General features: G+C 47.4%; 1 protein-coding gene across 2 annotated transcripts in view; it reads left to right on the top strand.

The window, feature by feature from the left end:
* The first annotated feature begins 15,125 nt into the window (after window positions 1-15,125).
* GAL3ST1 (galactose-3-O-sulfotransferase 1) overlaps window positions 15,126-21,865 on the top strand; it is a 177,600-nt gene continuing 170,860 nt past the window's right edge. For both annotated transcript variants that reach the window (XM_063913390.1, XM_063913391.1), the window contains exon 1: window positions 15,126-15,617. In XM_063913390.1, coding sequence (XP_063769460.1) covers window positions 15,552-15,617 — 66 coding nt within the window. In that variant the 5' untranslated portion in view covers window positions 15,126-15,551. The remainder of the gene's footprint in view (window positions 15,618-21,865) is intronic.

The following is a 21,865-nucleotide window of genomic DNA, read 5'->3' as shown; positions in this document are numbered from 1 at the left end:
GACGTAAAGACGACCAGCAGGAGTATTTCCAGGAGCTTGATGTTGAAGCTGCTTTAACTGGGTAAATAAATCTTGTGTGAGGCCTGCCCAAATGACTGAAGACGGAAGTATGGGAGTAACAGGACTGTTATTATGAACTGGAAGAAAACTGCGTGACAGGGCATCCGCCTTGGTATTCTTGGAACCTGGCCTAAAGGTGATAATAAACTTGAAACGAGTAAAAAATAAAGCCCAACGAGCCTGCCGGGCATTCAGCCGCTTAGCTGATTCGATGTACTGAAGATTTTTGTGGTCAGTCAATACTGAAATGGTATGTGTTGCTCCCTCAAGCCAATGTCTCCACTCCTCGAAAGCCCATTTAATAGCCAGTAACTCCCGGTTACCAACATCGTAGTTGGATTCAGCGGATGAGAATTTCCTGGACATGAAGGCACAAGGATGTAGTTCCAGAGACTCCGGATCCTTTTGAGATAGGATAGCCCCCACTCCAACCTCCGAGGCATCAACCTCAACAATGAAGGGCAATTCTGGGTTGGGATGTCTGAGGACTGGAGCTGAGACAAAAGCTTGTTTCAAGGCCTGAAAGGATAACTCAGCTTCACGTGACCAGTTGGTAGGATCCGCTCCCTTCTTAGTCAGTGCCACCATGGGAGCAACCAGGTCGGAAAAAGAATGAATAAATCTTCTATAATAATTCGCAAACCCTAAAAAGCGCTGAATTGCTTTTAAGTTGGTGGGTTGCGCCCAACTAAGGATGGCTTGGAGCTTCTTAGGTTCCATGCAGAATCCCCGAGGGGAAATAATGTACCCTAAAAAGGATACCTCCGTGACATGAAACTCACACTTCTCCAGCTTGGCATATAGATGATTTTCACGTAATTTTTGAAGAACCTGACGCACCTGGGTAACATGTTGTTCAATTGAGTCAGAATAGATCAGGATGTCGTCTAAGTAAACGACCACGAATCTTCCTAGAAAGTCACGGAGCACATCGTTAATGAGATCCTGGAAAACTGCCGGAGCGTTAGACAAGCCGAACGGCATCACCAGATACTCGTAGTGACCCGACTGAGTACTGAAAGCCGTCTTCCACTCATCTCCAGACTTGATTCGGATGAGGTTATATGCTCCCCTCAGGTCAATTTTAGAAAAAATCACAGCCGAACGCAGCTGATCAAAGAGGACAGAAATCAGCGGCAGAGGATAAGTATTTTTAACTGAGATCTTATTCAGGGCTCTAAAGTCAATGCAAGGTCTGAGTGATCCATCTTTTTTCTCCACAAAGAAGAAGCCTGCACTTAAAGGGGATTTAGATGGCCTGATAAATCCTTTCCCTAGACTCTCCTTAACATACTCATTCATGGCCGCAGTTTGTGGCCCGGATAAAGCATATAACCTTCCCTTTGGCAATGTGGCACCGGGAATTAGCTCAATAGCACAATCATAAGGCCGATGGGGAGGCAGAATGTCCGCATTGCCCTTGGAAAACACATCAACAAAGTCCTGGTATTCCACGGGAATGAGTTCGGGAATGGCAGCAGCTATTCTAACGGGAAACGTAATACATTCCTTATTACAGATGGTACCCCATTGTGAAATCTCCCCCGACTGACAATCAATGGTGGGATTATGAAAGGCCAGCCAAGGGTGACCCAGAACCACTGGAACTGCTGGGCAATGGGTAAGGAAGAACTCGATCTTTTCGGAATGAAGAGCTCCTACCGTAAGTAGTACAGGAGGTGTACAGAGGGAAATAACCCCATTGGACAAGGGACTCCCATCTAAACCATGCATGGTGATACACCTACCCAAGGCTAACTGAGGAATACCTAAGGCCTTGTCCCAAGTTAAGTCCATAAAGTTCCCTGCAGCTCCACTGTCGACAAAAGCCGACACCGAAGAACTGAGGCTGCCAAAGGAAACTTTAGCTAGGACTAAAAGGGAGTTATTCGAGGAGATAAGCTGCAGACCAAAGTGAACCCCCTCACAATTCACTTGGTCGAGGCGTTTCCCGACTTGTTCGGACAATTACGGGCAAAATGTCCCTTACCCCCACAGTACAAACAAAGACCAGAGTTTTGCCTTCTGGCTCTTTCTTCTGGAGACAGTCGGGAGAGACCCATCTGCATGGGCTCCTCTACGTCCTCAGGAATGGAAAATACACATGGAGTAGTCCTGACTGGTGCTCCTTTTTCAGCCCTCCGCTCTCTGAGACGTCGATCAATCTTAATAGAAAGCTCCATGAGTTTATCGAGAGTCTCAGGAGCGGGATACTGAAGGAGACTGTCTTTTATAGACTCAGATAAGCCGAGGCGAAACTGACTGCGCAGGGCTGGGTCATTCCAGCCACAGTCGTTCGACCAATGGCGAAACTCTGTACAATAAACCTCTGCAGGATTTCTACCCTGTCTGAGAGCGCGTAACTGACTCTCAGCGGATGCCTCTCTATCAGGGTCATCATACAAAAGCCCTAAAGACCCCAAAAAAGCGTCGACTGACAACAATGCCGGATCCTCTGCTTTTAAACCAAATGCCCAGGTCTGAGGATCCCCCTGGAGCAAAGAAATAATGATTCCAACCCGCTGAGATTCAGTACCTGAGGAGATCGGTCTTAAACGAAAATAAAGTTTACAGGATTCTTTAAAATTAAAAAACTCCTTCCTATCACCAGAAAAACGGTCAGGCAAGTGCATTTTTGGTTCAGGGACTACCTTCGGGGAAGTTCGTAAAAGATCTTCCTGCGACTTCACCCGCAGGGAAAGATCCTGAACCATCTGAGTAAGTTCTTGAATCTGGCTGACTAGGAGCTGACCAGGATTTGGCCCTAAACCTGTGGGATTCATGAGGCCGATAACTCTTACAAAACTGAATAAGGAAAAAATCAAACCCTGTTTAATTTTAAGTTTTGGTTTGGCCGGTAATAATGTTATGATTCCAGTACTCCTGACCGGAGGAGATCTTATGACAATGGCCAGAGTACTGGAAGGGAATGCTGGTTTCGGGAGCAGGAAAGACTAGTTGCCCCTGGCGCCCTAACTCTATTGTCTCACCCGTGCTATTGGAAATCCCTTGCGAGACTATGGTTTCTTGAGCCCCTGGCAGCCACGTTTGAAAGGCGGATTATGTCTGCCCAACTCCGGTGCCCCCCGGTCTTAGTGAGAGACAAAGGGAAATCCGAGGCAGGATGATGACAAGAGGACCTCTGACTACAACAGGCCAAGGGCAACAAGCTAACTAACCAAACTTGAAGTATGCGCGGAAAAACCGCCAGATAAAAGGACAACCAAAATCCACTAGTCCATTACTCCTACCCAGCACCGCTGGATACCAGAGTGGATCTGTGGGAGCGGAATCCTCCGCAAAAGCTCCGAAACACAAATAATAAGTAATAAAGCGGCCAAGCCGCAACACACGGCTACGCCGCGACTCACGAACACCACTGGATGTTTAACGGTGCTCAGTCAGGACTCTAGGAACAGATGACGACTTCTGAGTGCAGGACAACTGAGGACAGGAACGACCGGATACAGCAGGACTGGAAACACTCTCAGCAAACAGATACAGCATGCAGGAAGCTATTACCGGCGTCTGTGTGAGGCACTGCAAGAGCATATAAACCGAAGCCCTCCAATCAACTGCTGCCAGTGCTGATTGCATGAATGCCGTGCAGCTGCCTTGCTGCACGGCCAGGAAACAGGTGCCCTTACTAATTTAAATGGACCCAGCAACGGGGAACGCGGTCCGCCAGTGGCGTCCCCGTTGCTAGGGTCCGTGCGGCTCCGTGCGCCCGGCGTCTAGCGTTGCCAAGGAGCCGGCGGCTGTACGCGCACGGCGTCCCTGGTTGCTAGGCGCCGGGCCGCACCGACGAGCGGACCCCGGCGCCTAACAGCCTCCAAGTCTTGATTCACCCTCTTAGTTTGCCCATTGGTTTGGGGGTGATAGGCTGTAGAGAATTTCACCTTGAGAGCCTGGCAGAGACTTCGCCAGAACTTGGCAACAAACTGAACACCTCTGTCGGAAATTATCTCCTCTGGAAGACCATGTAATCTGAAGATATCTTGGATGAAAACTTGTGCCAACTTGGGAGCTGACGGAAGACCGGTGAGAGGAATGAAATGAGCCATCTTGGTGAACCAGTCAACTACCACCCAGATGGTGTTATACTTATTACACATTGGGAGATCCGTGATGAAATCCATAGATAAATGAGTCCACGGATGATTAGGAACAGATAACGGAACCAGTTGCCCCATAGGAGACTGGCGAGGCACTATGTGTTGAGCACATTTTGGACATGAAGCAACAAACTCAGTAATGTCCTTCTTCAGGGTCGGCCACCAGTATAATCTGGAAACGAATTCTAAGGTCTTCTGAATGCCTGCATGTCCGGCGAAGCGGGAGGAATGTGCCCAATGCAAGAGCTTTCTTCTGAGAGCCGGCTTTACGAAACTTTTCCCTGATGGGGGCATAGAGTCCATCCTCACTGCGGAGAACGCCACTGGATCAATAATGTAATGCTTGTCAGTAGACTCAGACTAATTTTCTTGCTCCCAAGAGTGGGAGAGGGCATCAGCCTTATGATTCTGTGACCCAGGACAAAACTGAAGTTTGAAGTCAAATCTGGAGAAAAAGAGTGCCCACCTGGCTTGACGAGGGTTTAGACATTGAGTGTTTTTCAAATACAAGAGATTCTTGTGATCCGTCAGAATGGTAATGGTATGAGAAGCGCACTCTAACAGATATCTCCACTCCTCCAGTGCAAGTTTGATAGCTAAAAGCTCTTGGTCACCAATGACATAGTTACGCTCGGCCGGGGAAAACTTCCGAGAGAAAAACCGACAGGGATGTAGATGATCTTTATTGGCTCTTTGAGACAGGACTGCGCCCACTCCAACAGAAGAGGCATCCACCTCTAGAGTAAAGGGTGACCTAGTATCTGGCTGTTTTAATACTGGAGCAGAGACGAACCTCTGTTTCAACTGATGGAAGGCTTGAATGGCTTCTTCTGACCACTTGGAAGGATTAGCACCTTTCTTTGTAAGCGCAGTAATAGGTGCTGCGATGGTGGAGAAGTCTCTAATAAATTTCCTGTAATAGTTGGCAAAATTTAGAAATCTATGGATGCTTTTGAGGGTTACAGGAATCGGCCAATCTTGGATAGCTTGAAGCTTCTCAGGACCCATCTCCAGGCCAGAACCGGATACAATATACTCCAGGAATGGGAAGGATTTAACTTCAAAGACGCACTTTTCCAGTTTGCAATACAGATGATTAGTACGAAGACGGGACAAAACTTCTTTCACCCAGAACCGATGTTCCTCCAGATCATTCGCAAAGATAGGGATATCATCGACATAAACCACAACGTGTCAATAGAGAATGTCTCTAAAGATTTCATTCACAAAGTGTCGAAATACCGCTGGAGCATTGCTGAGTCCAAAGGGCATGACGAGGTACTCATAATGTCCGTCACGGGTGTTAAGAGCGGTCTTCCACTCGTCTCCCTCTCGGATTCGGATAAGATTATAAGCTCCCCTTAAATCTAACTTTGTAAAAATGGTGGCTCCACTGACGCGGTCAAACAACTCGGTGATAAGCGGCAGAGGGTACCGATTTTTCACTGTGATGTCATTCAGCCCTCGGTAGTCGATAAAAGGCCGCAGGCCACCATCTTTCTTCTTTACGAAGAAGCCTGCGCAAGCTGGAGAAGATGAAGGTCGGATAAACCCTTTAGCCAGATTCTCCTTAATATACTCTTCCATAGAGTGGGTCTCAAGCAACGACAATGGATATGTGCATCCATGAGGAGGAGTTTTCCCTGGAATGAGATCGATAGGACAGTCCCACTCTCTATGTGGAGGAAGAATATCAGCTGAAGATTTACTGAATACATCAGTGAAATCCTGATATGGAGTAGGTCGGACATCAGGAGATTTAGAAGAAGATTTGCAAACTGGAAGCACTTTACGTAGACATGACCCAGAACAGGAAGGACCCCACGCCAGGATATGGGTAGTCCTCCAATCAACTTGAGGATTATGCAAGCGAAGCCATGGGAGGCCTAGAACCACAGGATGCGTGGCCCTTGGGATAACAAGGAAAGAAATCCATTCAGTATGCAGAACCCCTACCTTCAGACGGATAGGTAGGGTCTTGGAGGTAATCACCGCATCAGAAATTTTACTACCGTCCACGGCAGTTAAAGATATAGAAGATGAAAGTCTCTCAGTGTGTAGAGACCACTGCTTAACGAACTTCTCAGTTATAAAGTATCCAGCTGCTCCGGAATCCAACAAGGCGACAAGATTCTTGGTACGTTGAGCCACCTGGAGAGAAACTGAGAGGTTGCAGTCACTTGAAGATGGAGAGGAATTCAATGCTCCTAGCCGACCCTCTCCTTGGCGGGCTAGGACTTGGAGTTTCCCGGACGCTCAGGACAGGCGTTAATGAGGTGGGACGGTGCAGCACAATACAGGCAAAGACGATGAGATAGATGTCTTCTACGCTCAGCTGGAGACAATCGTGAGTGACCTATTTGCATAGGTTCATCTTTGGGCGGAGATGGCTAGCGAGGAGGAGGAGCAGAAGGAGTCTTGTGAACTGTTGAGCTACCTCGCTCTATAGCCCTTTCACGGAACCTTAGGTCAACCTTGGTGCAGAGCGATACGGGCTCATTCAATTTCGAGGGCAAGTCTCTAGTAGCGAGCTCGTCTTTAATATGTTCAGACAGGCCTTGCCAGAAAGCTGCATAGAGGGCTTCCTCATTCCAGGAATCGTCTGATGCCAAAGTCTGGAATTGAACTAAATATTGGCCGACAGTTCGTGTCCCCTGACGTAGCCGAAGGATTTCAGAAGAGGCTGAAGATACTCGACATGGCTCATCAAAGATGCGTCTAAATGTTGCCACGAAGTCAGAGTAGGATGACAACAACGTATCTGATCTTTCCCATAAGGGTGATGCCCAGTCGAGGGCGGAGCCACTGAGAAGAGAGATCATATAAGCAACTTTAGTGCGGTCTGTAGGAAAACTGCCAGGTTGCAACTCAAAGTGGATCTCACACTGGTTTAGGAAACCCCTGCAGGCTTTCGGGGATCCGTCATATTTAGCAGGTGTCGGCAAGTGGAGACGTGGAGCAGAAATGGGTATGGCGGGTGGGGACACCACCGTAGGTGCTACAGTCGGTATACTGGACGCCCCTGACCCACGGAGGGTCACCTGAATTTCATCCAGCCGGTAGGAGAGGTCCTGAAGACATCAGATGACATGGCCTTGTGCAGCCTCCTGATGTTTAAGGCGGGCTGCCAGTTCTTGCATTGGCCTAGTCCCTTGGACTTGATCTCCGGCCGGCTCCATTAGGTCAGTGCTTACTGTCACAACTGAGGGCTGGTGTTAGTAGCGGGAAGCCTCAGTTGTAGGGGCTGACGGGTACTTAAACTTAAGAGGAGAGATGGGACTCCTAGACATGCGCAGAGGCTGTAGCACCGATGCCCGAAGGCGTGACCACGACAACTAGAGATATCTTTGAGGTTTTTTATTAAGTAATAAAAGTCATGAAAATGTGCAACAAAACAAGAACGATAAGGAGAGTCTCTGGATTCCTACTGGTTCAGATCCAGTAGTTGGGAATTCACTTAAAGTATTTAATGATGCTTGAGATCGTTGGTGTAATAGTAGAATGATGCTAGAGATCATTGGTGAAATAGCAGAATGATGCTAGAGATCGTTGAAACAGCACTTAGCTGAACTGTAGTATGCTGGGTATAATGTGAGCAGAGTTCCGCTGGAGAAGCTACAGATAGCCAAAGCACATACCCTGCTGACACAGGGTGCAAATAATAGGAAAGTCCGGCTGCACCACTGAGGGTTATCACAGGAGAGGCAAACTGCACCGCAGAGAGTTATCACAAGAGAAGCAGGCTGCACCGCAGAGAGTTATCACAGGAGAAGCAGGCTGCACAGCAGAGAGTAGACACAGGGGAGTCAGGTTGTACTGCAGAATGGAAAAACAGGGGAGTCTCTTGTGAAGCTTTGAAGCTGAAGACTGGAAAGACAATTGAAGCACTGACAACTTCCTGGGTGTTGAGACAGGATATTTATACCCACTGGTGAACAGACATTGGCTGACAACTTGACACAGGCACCAGCAGCGCTGCAGATTGGAAGAAGAATGACATGTGACTTTGTCCAACATGGCTGCGCCCATGACAGCGTTTTGAAGGGGAAAGAACCATGTGCTAAACATCAATGGCGGCGGAGGCCGCGGTAGCAGAGGACTCCACACTCTCCTACACACGCACAGCGGCCACAGAGATGACAGCGGCGGCCACGGCTCACAGAGGACACCACACTTAGACTCCATGCAGTAAGATCGCGGGTGCGGCAGTGATGGCCGCGACGGGGCTAAGAGCGCCATACCCAGCTAAGTAGAAACACTAAGAAGGTCGCAGAGCCGGCACTGCAGGTAACATAAAAATAAAATGTAAAACAAAACAAAGTTATGACCCAGGCCTGGCACGCTGAGCCAATCTCAGGAGACACCTCACTGGTAGAAAATGGCGACCAGACACCCGGATCGTGACACATGCACTGAAACTGGAGGGAGGTAGGGAGGAAAAATTACTTCACAGAAAGGGTAGTGGACAAGTGGAATAGCCTCCCATCAGTGGTGGTAGAGGCTAAGACAGTAGACCAATATAAACATGCACTGGATAGACATAAGGATATCCTTACAAAGAAATAAGGAACAAATAAGGTTTGAGTAAAATATGGTAAAAAAGGGGCAAACTAGATAGGCCAAGTGGTTCTTATCTGCTGTCACATTCTATGTTTCTATGTAAACAAGCAGAGAATCTGTGCAGTGGATAGAAGTCTTATCCTAGGAAGTCCACCAAGCTTGAACTATGTTTAATAGAGCCAGATCATCCTGGTCCAAGGATGCCGGGAGAAAAACTGGAAAGATAATTTTCAGTTGCAAGTGGAAAGTCAAAACAACCTTTTGTTGGAACGTAGGAACCGTACGGAGAATCAATGGAAGAACGGCCCTACGTTGTTGGAAATAAATTGACAGAGCTGAAATGTGTACTTAGACTGGCCTCTAAACTTCCTGAATGAAGGTCAAGAACAATAAAGGCGAAACTTGGATGAATGAACCATTTTCTTTTCACACCACAAGATGTAGATTTTTCATACTCTGAGGAAATTGCATGATGAACCCGGTTGCCAGACTTGCAGCATAATACAGACTACCAAGAGAGAAAAACCTGCAGCCTCTAAAATTCAGTTAAAAAGCCAGGTTGTTAAAGTTAATCAAGGCCAGCCCTTGTGCACAAATGGACCGTGCAGCAGCAGGTCTGGATGTAGTGGAAGACGCTACCCGGGACCTACCGTCATTTTGAGAACATACCACAACCTGCGTGGCCAGTCTGTAGCCACTAGGATTACCGTCACCTGGTTATCATTGAGCAACTTGAGTACCCGAGACCACACTGGGATCATAGAAAAATGGTACGCCAGATGAAAATGATGTAGAACTGTCATGGCATCCACAGCGAAAGTCATAGGTTCCCTGAATGTCGCACAAAACTGTGGAATCTTGAAGTTGTGTCTACAAGATGGAGAAGGTACCACTTCTGAACCAACTATTGGAAGACCTCTAGATGGGGAAACCACTCCCTCGGTAGAATGTGGTTCTGTTGAGAGAGTCTGCTGAGCAATTTCCACTCCCGGCGTGAACACCAGTGAGAGTGCCAGAACAAAAGCCACTGCCCAGGAAAGAAGTCAGGCCACCTTTGCCTTAGTACTCGCGCTGTTTGTGCTTCAGCTGATAATTTACCAATGCAACCGCCTTGGTGTTGCCCAGCTGTATAAGCACTGGTCAGACGGCCAGGGCAGACTGGGCTCCCAAGAGAGCCAGAAAGATTGGACAATGTTGATTGTAATAGCTGTCTCTGACAGTGACTAAAGGCCTTGGAGCCGAAGATGTAACCTAACCTAGGAGACTCGCTTCCATGCTTTCCCACTGGAATTCCCGCGAGTGGAACCTGGTGTACTGAATGGTCTTGAATGTGGAGACCATTGTGCCGAACAATTTAATGTACAACAAGATCGACAGACGAGGTAGGGTCCATGGTTTGGATTCCAGCAAGAATACTCGCTGTAGAGAGGTGTTGAAAACCACCCCCAGGAACAGAAGGTGCAGAGAAGGTAGCTTTCGAGACTTTCTGATAGTCAGGGTCCAACCATTATCCTGAAGTACTTGTATCAATATAGGTGCGTTTGTTACTGTGAAACTGAATCAGCCTTTCCAAGCAGACCTTCCAAAGAAGTTAGAAGGTATGAAGTTTGCCATTATCAACCTTTGTTTGGTAAAAACACACAGTACAATGGCTATACCGAATGGCAGGGCCTGGAAATGATAGTGATTGGATTTGACTGCAAAATGTCCAGTGAAATGTGGACCTTGCTATTTAGGGGCAGCCTCAGGAAGAAAAGTGCTTTTCTCTACAGTAGCCTGCCATAATAGTATGCAATTCAAGCCCAAACAGCATGCTCCCACCAAAAGGATGAGATTCCAAGGAAAGTTTTGATTTTGAATCTGCATTCCAAAAAGCCCTCCAAGCCAAGACGCTGTAAACAAACCTACATATAAACTAACTGAGCAGTGGAGCTCACCCACATATTCAGCTCCACTGTGATCTGCCAAGCCCAGTAGGGAATCCCTGGACGAATCACTGTGAAGACCTGCAACGAGTTTGTCAGCTGATGTCTCTATAGTTCCACCTATCTGTGCCGAGGCTAGCAAAGGTCGGATAACAACCCTCGAGCCCATAAAAATGGACTTCCAAGGGGGAAATGTAATAGGGTGTGAGAACCAGAAAGTGAGAGATTTTGTGAGAATTCTGCTGTGTGTTTTTTAAAGGGGCAATCATTTACATGCCAAAATCAACCTGGGTTTGCCATGTAAAGGACTGCCCCTTTAAAAAAAAACAGAAGAACGCTCACAAAATCTCTCACTTTCTAATTCTCACTCCATATTACAATTCCCCTCCCCCCCCCCCCTACACACACACACACACACACACCTCCCCTACAATTTGTATTCTAGTAGATCAGTAAAGGACAACCAAGGAAGGGAGAACTTCATATCCGCCACCTTTCAGGCCTTCTTGACGAGATCCAAGAGATCCAAAGGAGAAGGGAAGAAATGGCCTTCTTGCATCTGCGCTGCTGCTTGAACGGACCCACAGCCTCCATTTGGGAATCCACATATAAGGATTCTAGCTAGTGGTGCACTGCAGCAATGAGTTCTTCCATGTCGTGACTGGCGGCAAACTCCAGTTCCTCCCCCTGCAGAATGATGACAGCCTTTGTAAGTTTGCCCTGTTCCTCCTTAGAATCTGAAAACTTCTAAGAGTATAGAAGTAGGAAGATGCTCAAATGCCACACGCAGCATAAGATCCTTGAAAAAGCATTCCAAATAAGTGGAAATGTGTTCAAACTCCGACACCTTGCACCCCATGGTATGAAGCCAGACACTGATTTGAGAACTGCTCCACCAGGAGCAGGTTTTCTGGTGTTCCGCACCGAGGGACAGAGTGCAACAGCTGCTCTAATCTGATCATGTTGCTGAAGTGCTACTAGTTTCACTAAGGTGGAGACTGACTGACTGAGAGCCTGTGCCAATGGTGGCTCTGTTAGGCAGATGCGGCACCTTCCGACACCTGTGCATCACCAGGTCCTGCACAACAGCCAGCGCATAGTGCCCCTAAGTCCATCTGTCTATTTGACCTTGCATTGAGCACAATCAGTATGGTGCACAGTTTAGCGGTTCCCCAACGCGCTCAGTATGGTGCCCAGTATAGCGGCATCCTGACAAACTGAGTACCAGGCACAGTATACCGGCATCTTGACACACTGAGTACCATGCACATAAAGTGGCATCATGAGAACAGCATAAAAAAACAAAACTCTAGAGGGGTGCTTTTAGCCGTAGTGCCCTTTTACTTGTCATTACCTTTTAATGTGCAGTGGAAGCAAGAGAGAACACTAAAATGACAAGGGCACAATAATTAATCACAGTTTCATGAGTTACATAAAAAAGAAAACCAAGACACAAAAGCAATCAGTACTTAAGACTTCCAGAAGGTCAATACTGTTTAAAACAGAGGTGAGGAGCCTATGTCTTGAAGAGTCCTGAGCCACCTCCCAGCCTGGATGAGTTCCGTTATGGAATGACTGATCTCCGTATGCTACACAGTTGCCAGGGCTGCACCCAGAAGCTAGCACCGCTGGGGGAACTCAGCTGCCCCTCTCTCCCAAACTAAGGCCACTCTCTGTTCCTGTGCCAGTAAACATCTACCCTCTTGTGAAGAGGGCTGTCTATATTAACCTTTTATGCACAGGATGCGGATGTGACATCACATGAGGGCGGAAGTTCCCTTCTGCCCTCACAATTTTTTTGTTTCTTGAAGCTACATTTGTTGTAGGTTATTTTCTTTCAGTTAGCGTCTATTGTACCCTCTCGGGATCGCTTTGCTCACTGCACTTCGGGCCCGGTGTCTTGCTTTGCTAGCCACAGGTTGCTATTACAAATAGATGGTGACACTGTGTGTGTGTTATAGGAAAGCTTCTATCCATGAAGGGTATCTAGACGCTACTTTGTTTGGAGACACTGGGAGCCCCGTCCCCTGAGCAAGCGCATTTCACTACAGGAATCCGCCACTAAACCGGATCAAGAAGGCTCCACCATCGTAGACTGCAGTAGCAGCCCACAGCCTCTAAAAGGGTGAGGCGCCCGCAAGTTCCTGGGTCCAGGTGTTCTCAGCAGAGACCGGAGTGCCACCGGGAAAACGACCGGTCGGTCAGCTCGCCTCCACCGCCCATAACTGCCATCCCACTGTACGCTGCTACTAATTATAAAGTAAAATAAAAAGTTACAAATAAATAAAAGCTATCTAATTTGGGGCTGACACTGCAGCCCACTGAAACAGTGCCCATCTCCTACAGGCACATAAACACACAGGAAGGAGCTTATATTTAAAGTTACAGGTTTTAGTTTAAGTGCCAGCTACTTGGTCCCCATGGTCCAGTGTCCATTAGCCTTGCTAATCCCATGGTCCAGTGTCCATTAGCCTTGCTGCCAGAGAAAGAGCGAGCCCAGAATATTTGAATTGTTCTACTTTTGGGTATCATTGGTGTTAAAGTCTAGGCTTCTATCAGACTTAGGACAAGCTATTGCTTAAAGGTTTGACTGCCATGAAGTGAGTTGTGTCCGTTACCTACCCCTATAGTAGAGGGCAATTTGGGTGATTACACAAGACCAGCAAGTACAGTACCCGTAAGAGAGGCAGCATAACTAAGGAAGCACTGACAAGACTCACCCTAACATATTTTTAAAGTGATTACACGGACTGTTGAGTGGTTGAGGGTGGCTTTTGGAGGCTTGGTGATTTACCTGTCTATACTTTAATGGCATATTATAGTTATGTTACTGAATTACACCCAGGGTTTAAAGTGAGCCGGAACGGCGCATAACTGCATTCCGTCAGTTCCATTTGGAGACGGAACCAGTTCTGCATCCTCCGGCCTACCCAACCCTGGATTGTCAGCCCGACACGCAGGGAGATGCTCCTTCCCCACAGCGACAGCCGGAGGCAGAAGTTCACTCCTGAGTTCCGGCTTTCGGCTCTTGCAGTGTGTGATATGGGAGAGACGTCATGCCGTCTCTCCCATCATTATGAGGAGCGGGCGGCCAGACAGACAGTAGCAGGCGGACACAGGAGCGGGGCTTAAGGTAAGTATTGTGTGTGTGTATGTGTGTGTGTGTGTGTGTGTGTGTGTGTGTGTAAGAGGCACTACAACTGAGGGGGCACTACTACTGGGGGCAATACTACAACGGGTATTACTACAGGGGGCATTACCACTGGGGGCACTACTAATGGGGGCAATACTAAAGGGGGTACTATTACAGCGGCATTACTACTGGGGGCACTACTAATGGGGCCAGTACTACAGGGGGCATTACCACTGGGGCACAGCTACAGGAGGCATTACTATGACGTCATAACATCTCTCCCATAGAAGCGGGCAGCCAGACGTACGGCAGCGGCCGGACGCAGGAGCGGGGCTTAAGGTATGTATTGTGTTTTTTGTGTGTGTGTGTATGTGTGTGTAAGAGGCACTACAACTGTGGGCACTACTACAGGGGGCAGTACTACTGGGGCATTACTAATGGGGGCAATACTACAGGGGGAATTGCCACTGGGGGATTTCTACTGGAAGCACTACTAATGGAGGCAATACTACAGGGGGCATTGCCACTGGGGGCACTACTACAGGGGCATTACTACTGGGGGCAGTACTACGGGGGTACTACTACTGGGGGCAATACTACAGGGGGCATTACCACTGTGGGCACTACTACAGGGGGCATTACTATTAGGGGCAGTGCTACAGGGGGCATTACTACTGGGGGCACTACTAATATGGGCAATACTACAGGGGGCATTACCTCTGTGGGCACTACTACAAAAGGTATTATTACTACAGGGGGGCATTTCTACTGGGTTCCCTACTAATGTGGGTATTGTATAGAGGGCACTGGGGCAATGCATAATTGGCACCACTACTATGGGCTCTGCATAAGGGGCACTACAACTGTGGGCATTGTATAAGGGGCACTTCCACTACAGTGGGGCATTGTATAAGGGGCACTACTACTGTGGGTATTATGTGTATTAGTGGCATGACTACTGTGGGCACTATGTATAAGAGACACTAATGTGGGCATTGTGTATAAGGGGCACTAATGTGAATCATAACATGAATAAGGGACACTACCATAGTTTACCAGATGATGGGGGAGAGAGAGTGTAAACTGTAAAGGTCAGGGTTCCCACTGACTGATAGTGATATCCCCTTAATTATTCCTCAGTAGCTCACATCACCCTGTTTTATGTCTGCTGTATAGTAGTAACTAGCTCTTTTGTCAATATTGCTTGTTATTCTTTCTAGCTGTGTATTAGCCTTCACTCCCTAGTCTTGCATTATTCTCCTATAACAGTAGCTGTCCCTATTAGTGACACCCACCTGTAAGTCACAGCACACCCTCCTCTCTGACATCGGGACCCCCAGAGGACAGCTACTGAGACTGCCGTTTGTTCTGTTAGCAGAGAAGAGAAGCCTTGTTCTCCCGGGCAGCTGAATGGACTCTCTGTACTGAAAAAGAGAGGGCTGGAGAGAGAGATAGAGAGATATGAGAGACGTGTGGCTTGAAGTCATGTAGACATGGAGTCAGTGTAAATTCGATAAGGTTAAGAAGAAAGTGATACAGTATTTAGCGGCAGGATTCAAATGAGCTCTTGTTTGGATTTCTGGGAAGGAGACATCTATAGGGGACATCTATAGGGGAGGAAGAGGGCTGTAAAGGCAATGAGATAAGGGAGGAGACGAGAGAGAGAGAGATCGGAATAGAGACGTGTAGGAGAGAGCATGCAGAAACTCAGAATTCTCCTAGTGTTGGCTGCATGGACTTTTTAAAGTATGAAACTAAATGCCTGACATAGGACAGCAGGACCCCGACCCGGTACAGACACAAGTACAGACCCCAGCAGAAGCGGTAAGTGACATCCTTAATGGCACAGGTGCACAAGTGTGACATTCCATGGGAATCACTGTGTTATTTATCCATCACTGTTATTTATCCATTACTGTTATTTATCCATAAGTGCATTATTTAGCCATCACTGACTGTTATTTATCCATCACTGTGCTATTTATCAATCACTGTGTTATTTATCCATCGCTGTTAGCCGACAGTGACATATATATTTACATGATGACGTTAGAAACCCAGGGTCATATATAGCGATATATTATCATAGTATATACAGTAATATGGTCTGTTCTCCCAGGAACTGTTCCTGACTCACACTGAACAACATTGTTTTGTCTTTGGTATGTTATATTAGCATATAAAGTAGGTTGGTTGGTTGGTTGTTTTTTTTAGTTATGTTATGGCAAGCAAAATACATATTAAATGATACTAATGCTAGATATAATATTAATACTAGAATGACATACTGTATTTTGCTTTTTTTTAAATCAAAAATATAAAGTTTTAATCTAAGGTCTGTTAAAAGCATTTCACTGCTTCGTACTATTCAGAGGGGTGGTATTCATGGGACCGGCGGTCGGGAGACCGACGGTCATATGCCCTCCACCAACATCCCGCCCCCTCACTATGCCGTCGGCATGCGGATCAACAGGGACTATTTCCACTCGTGGGTGTCCACGACACCCATAGAGTAGGAATAGAACCTGTGGCGACTGCAGGTCACCACCAAGCCCGCAGCATGGCAAGTGCAGCGAGCCTGCAAGGGGCTTGCTTCACTCGCCCCTCCCTGCCGGGATCCCGCCGTCGGTATGCTGCCGGGATCCCGGTGTCGGTATGCTGAGACCGCCGGTCAGCCATACTACACCCATTCAGAGAAGGAGTTTAGGTGAGAAATCTAAGATTTCGCCGGTGGTTCCCCTGATTACAGTAAAAATTGCCTCCCTGTGCGAAAGTATAGGGAGAGCGATTCAGAAAGGTCTTGTTTCTATTTTGCTATATAAGGTGCATACAGAGTGGACGTTTTTGCCCAGTGTGTAATGCACAGCGATAATGTTCACATCGCTGGCAGGAAAATCGCTCAGTACATACACACTGAGCGATTTTCACCCGTCCCAGCGATGTTCATGGGGGTGAACCACTTTCCACGGTAGGAGACTGTGGAAAGTGGTTCTCTCGGACAGTAAAACAGGCCGACGGCAGCCGGCGATAATTACGGGAGCGCACATCAGCGCTCACCGCTCATTGCCCGGCCATACACACTAGGTGGTTTTGAGCTCAAAGTAGCTCAAAACGCCAAAAGTGAGCTACTTGGAGCTCAAAATCTACTAGTGTGTATGCACCTTAAATCTCATTTTAGATTTATCAAGTCTTGGCGAGTGATAATTGAGAATTGCACAGTGATAAAGTACCAGCCAATCAGCTTCTAACTGTCATTATTCAAACACAGCCTGTAACATTGCAGTTAGGACCTGATTGGCTGGTACTTTATCACCGTGCAATTTACCACTCTCCAAGGCTTGATAAATCTGGACCACAATTTGAAATGTGACAGAAAATGGCTCACTGGGGGGTGAGGAGCAGTAGAGCTTCTTCATCCGTTGCTCCGCCTCTTGTGTCCAGCGTCTGCCGTGTGGTGTGAGTGGACACTGGTGCGCAAGGCAATGGTAAAACATGCACAGTCTGCACAAGACTTACTGGAGTCACAATAATTTATAAACCCACGCTGCTTGCTGGGAATATGAACGGCAAGTATTACTGAATGGCTACTTACTGTACAACTACTATATATATTGCATGGATATGATGTTATATATAGGGATAATTACCGGTAGCCACTACATGTTCTATATGTATAGAGCCCTAATGTGTTCTACTTAATATTTGTGGCTGTAGAACTATAAGTCACAGCAAGGACTGCTAGCACATTCTGGGGCTTTTAGCACCACAACAGCTGGAGAGCCATCAGTTATTTGCATCTCAGTGTTATATGACTTATATGAATATACCCAATTAGCTCTACCGATTTTGCAGTTGTAAGAGGATAGAGTTAAATTGCAGTGTGATAACTAAAACTATATGATTAGCAGAAAGGTCTGGGGGAAGCTGCATGCTGCTCATTGTTCATGCAGGAAGGTAGGAGAGAGGCACACCAAACTGTCCCACAGTTCTGTTCTTTACAGAGTATCTATATATCAATATATAATTGCCCAGATCTGTCACTCTGTGACTGTGTGGCATACGCTGGACGGAGTCACAACGCTGGACGGAGTCAGAGTCACAGATCTGGCCACATATATAGGAGATGGGTAAATGAACAACCAGCCCAGGACTCACTTTCTCTGGCAGTAATCAAACAAAACTTTGTGCAAACATTTTTGGTTCTCAGGTCGGTCTCATTGGGAAACCCGTCCAGGATCAGCAGAGTCCTCACTGGGAGAGCGTGTCTGTGAGGCCTGCATCCAGTGCTGGCTTTCTGTCGCTCACTTAGTACATACGGCTGCTGCCAGATAAGTCCACTGCACGCGTTTTGTTTGTACATTGGTGTAAGACGTCTGTCCTAGCATGGCTGCAGGCACGGTGGGCTGAGGCACAGCGTTCTCCCTGGCCGGCAGTCTGCCCGGGGCACAGCTCTCCAGGCGCAGCCCCTCTCTGTGCAGCATGCTGCATTGGGGACTGCTCAGTTGCATGACCCGGGGATCAGGAACCTGCACCAGCCCACTGACCCCGCCCATTCCCCACCCGAAGCGCCTCCGGGACCCCTACCCCATCCGCAACAGCCCCGCAACTCCCCTGCCCGCGGCAACCTCTCCCCTCCACCACCCGCAGCGCCTCCGGACCCCCTCCCCCATCCGCGGCCCCCATTCCCCTCCCCTTCCCCCACCCGCATCACCTCCCAACCCCATCCGCGCACCCCCGCGCATCCACCCCCCCTCCACCCTCAGCATCTACAGACACCCTCCCCCATCCATTATTCCCCCTGCACCTGCTACATTCTGTACATTGTGCCCAGCAGGTGCTGTTCACGCCGTAGCAATGGGCTACGTCCCCTTCACCATTGGACGCCCTTTCGTCGTGCAATATTTAACCACTAACAAAACTAGAAATGCAGGTAATACTCCATATAATACAAATATTGAACACCAGAAACGCGTGCAGGAGTTAAAAGGACGTAGCCCTTTGTGACGGTGTGAAGAGCGCCCGTAGTGTCCTAGGGATCAGTAGTCCATTGCATCAAAGACGGACCCTGATAAAATCTATCCCTGTAAAAGAGAGCACATGTGGACTATAGTTTTATTGTCAATGTTAAATATTTCATAAATTAAGATATGTGAGAAATATATATTTACAATTCATTCTGTTCTATTTTTTTTCTTCAAATCTTGTTATAGTACATTTATTGATTTTATATAACATTATATTTAATAGCAATTATATTCAGTATAAATGTTTTACTTTGCAAATGTTGGGGATACAAATGAAGCAAATGGCAGCCACGGGGTATCCATGTGGAAAAGAATTGAGAAGCACTGAACATCTGCATCTCCTAAGGTAGATAATTGATATCCTGTTTAGTACATGTCTACTAATTCTAAAGGGGGGTACACACGGAGAGATCCGTACTTAAAATCTAAGCAATCTTGCTAGATTGCTTAGATTTTAAGCACGGATCTGCCGTGTGTATGCCCCCCAGCGATAGCGATGTGCGGCCCCGCGCATCGCTATCGCCGGTGCTAGATTGAGCTGCATGCAGGCTCAATCTAGCGGGTCGCTCACTTCACCGCTGTGTGAAGTGAGCGGCCCCCCGTCGGCTTTCCCCCTCGCTCAGCACATCGCGCTGTGCTGAGCGGGGTGAGAGATGTGTGCTGAGCGGTCTGTGTTAAGATCGCTCAGCACACATCTCTCCCGTGAGTACCCCCCTTTAGACTTGAGGCTGGGGCACCAGGATTATATTGCTGCGGCAATAAAAACAACGTGTGCCACTGACAAATAAATCAGTAGCTACCAGTAGCAGCCTGCAGCTGAAGTCAGGTTCAGGTGATTTTCAGGTAAACAGCCTGAAGCACTGATAAGATTGCTGGCAGATCTCATTGAATTATTTGCTTTTGCCATCCAAGCCTCAATAAATTTACATGACAGGTGGGTGTGGTTAACAGTAGTAGGGATGCAGAATTATAGATGAGGGTCAGCTTTTGCAGTATGAGATTCAGGGATCGGGGATCCAGTGAGCTCCTTTGTGAGACGGTCAGTGTGCTCCTTCTCTGTGACCCTGGTCACAGGGCTGTCACAGTGCTCTGTGCGGGCGAATGAGATTAATGAACGAGATACCGTTCACAGGAGGGAAATGTTACCAGTGGAGTACCCCAGGGATCTGTACTTGGACCAGTGCTTTTTAATATCTTTATTGGTGACATTGCAAATGGCATTAAAGGGAAAGTATGCCTTTTTGCAGATGACACAAAGGTATGCAACAGGGTAGACACACCAGGTGGGGTAAAACAAATGATTGAGGATCTAGGTAGACTAGAGGAATGGTCAAGAGTCTGGCAATTACAGTTTAATGCCAAAAAATGCAAAATCATGCACTTGGGTCTCAAAAATCCTAAAGCTAAATACAGTATTAATGGCACTATACTGGAAACTACTGAGGAGGAAAGGGATCTAGGAGTCACTATTTCAGATGACTTAAAGGCAGGTAAGCAATGTAACAAGGCAATGAGGAAGGCTAGTCAGATGCTTGGCTGCATTGGGAGAGGAATCAGCAGCAGAAAGAAAGAAGTAATAATAATGAGACTGTATAGGTCATTGGTACGGCCTCATCTAGAATACTGTGTTCAATTCTGGAGGCCATATCTTCAAAAGGATATTAATACATTAGAAACTGTACAAAGGAGGGCAACTAAAATGGTGCATGGCCTACATCACAAAACATACCCAGAAAGACTAGAGATGAGCGCCTGAAATTTTTCGGGTTTTGTGTTTTGGTTTTGGGTTCGGTTCCGCGGCCGTGTTTTGGGTTCGAACGCGTTTTGGCAAAACCTCACCGAATTTTTTTTGTCGGATTCGGGTGTGTTTTGGATTCGGGTGTTTTTTTCAAAAAACACTAAAAAACAGCTTAAATCATAGAATTTGGGGGTCATTTTGATCCCAAAGTATTATTAACCTCAAAAACCATAATTTACACTCATTTTCAGTCTATTCTGAATACCTCACACCTCACAATATTATTTTTAGTCCTAAAATTTGCACCGAGGTCGCTGTGTGAGTAAGATAAGCGACCCTAGTGGCCGACACAAACACCGGGCCCATCTAGGAGTGGCACTGCAGTGTCACGCAGGATGTCCCTTCCAAAAAACCCTCCCCAAACAGCACATGACGCAAAGAAAAAAAGAGGCGCAATGAGGTAGCTGTGTGAGTAAGATTAGCGACCCTAGTGGCCGACACAAACACCGGGCCCATCTAGGAGTGGCACTGCAGTGTCACGCAGGATGGCCCTTCCAAAAAACCCTCCCCAAACAGCACATGACGCAAAGAAAAAAAGAGGCACAATGAGGTAGCTGTGTGAGTAAGATTAGCGACCCTAGTGGCCGACACAAACACCGGGCCCATCTAGGAGTGGCACTGCAGTGTCACGCAGGATGTCCCTTCCAAAAAACCCTCCCCAAACAGCACATGACGCAAAGAAAAAAAGAGGCGCAATGAGGTAGCTGTGTGAGTAAGATTAGCGACCCTAGTGGCCGACACAAACACCGGGCCCATCTAGGAGTGGCACTGCAGTGTCACGCAGGATGTCCCTTCCAAAAAACCCTCCCCAAACAGCACATGACGCAAAGAAAAAAAGAGGCGCAATGAGGTAGCTGACTGTGTGAGTAAGATTAGCGACCCTAGTGGCCGACACAAACACCGGGCCCATCTAGGAGTGGCACTGCAGTGTCACGCAGGATGTCCCTTCCAAAAAACCCTCCCCAATCAGCACATGATGCAAAGAAAAAGAAAAGAAAAAAGAGGTGCAAGATGGAATTGTCCTTGGGCCCTCCCACCCACCCTTATGTTGTATAAACAAAACAGGACATGCACACTTTAACCAACCCATCATTTCAGTGACAGGGTCTGCCACACGACTGTGACTGATATGACGGGTTGGTTTGGACCCCCCCCCAAAAAAGAAGCAATTAATCTCTCCTTGCACAAACTGGCTCTACAGAGGCAAGATGTCCACCTCATCTTCACCCTCCGATATATCACCGTGTACA

Source organism: Pseudophryne corroboree, chromosome 1, assembly GCF_028390025.1.
Source record: "Pseudophryne corroboree isolate aPseCor3 chromosome 1, aPseCor3.hap2, whole genome shotgun sequence".
Classification (NCBI taxonomy): domain Eukaryota; kingdom Metazoa; phylum Chordata; class Amphibia; order Anura; family Myobatrachidae; genus Pseudophryne; species Pseudophryne corroboree.
This window is presented reverse-complemented; position numbering and strand designations above follow the sequence as displayed.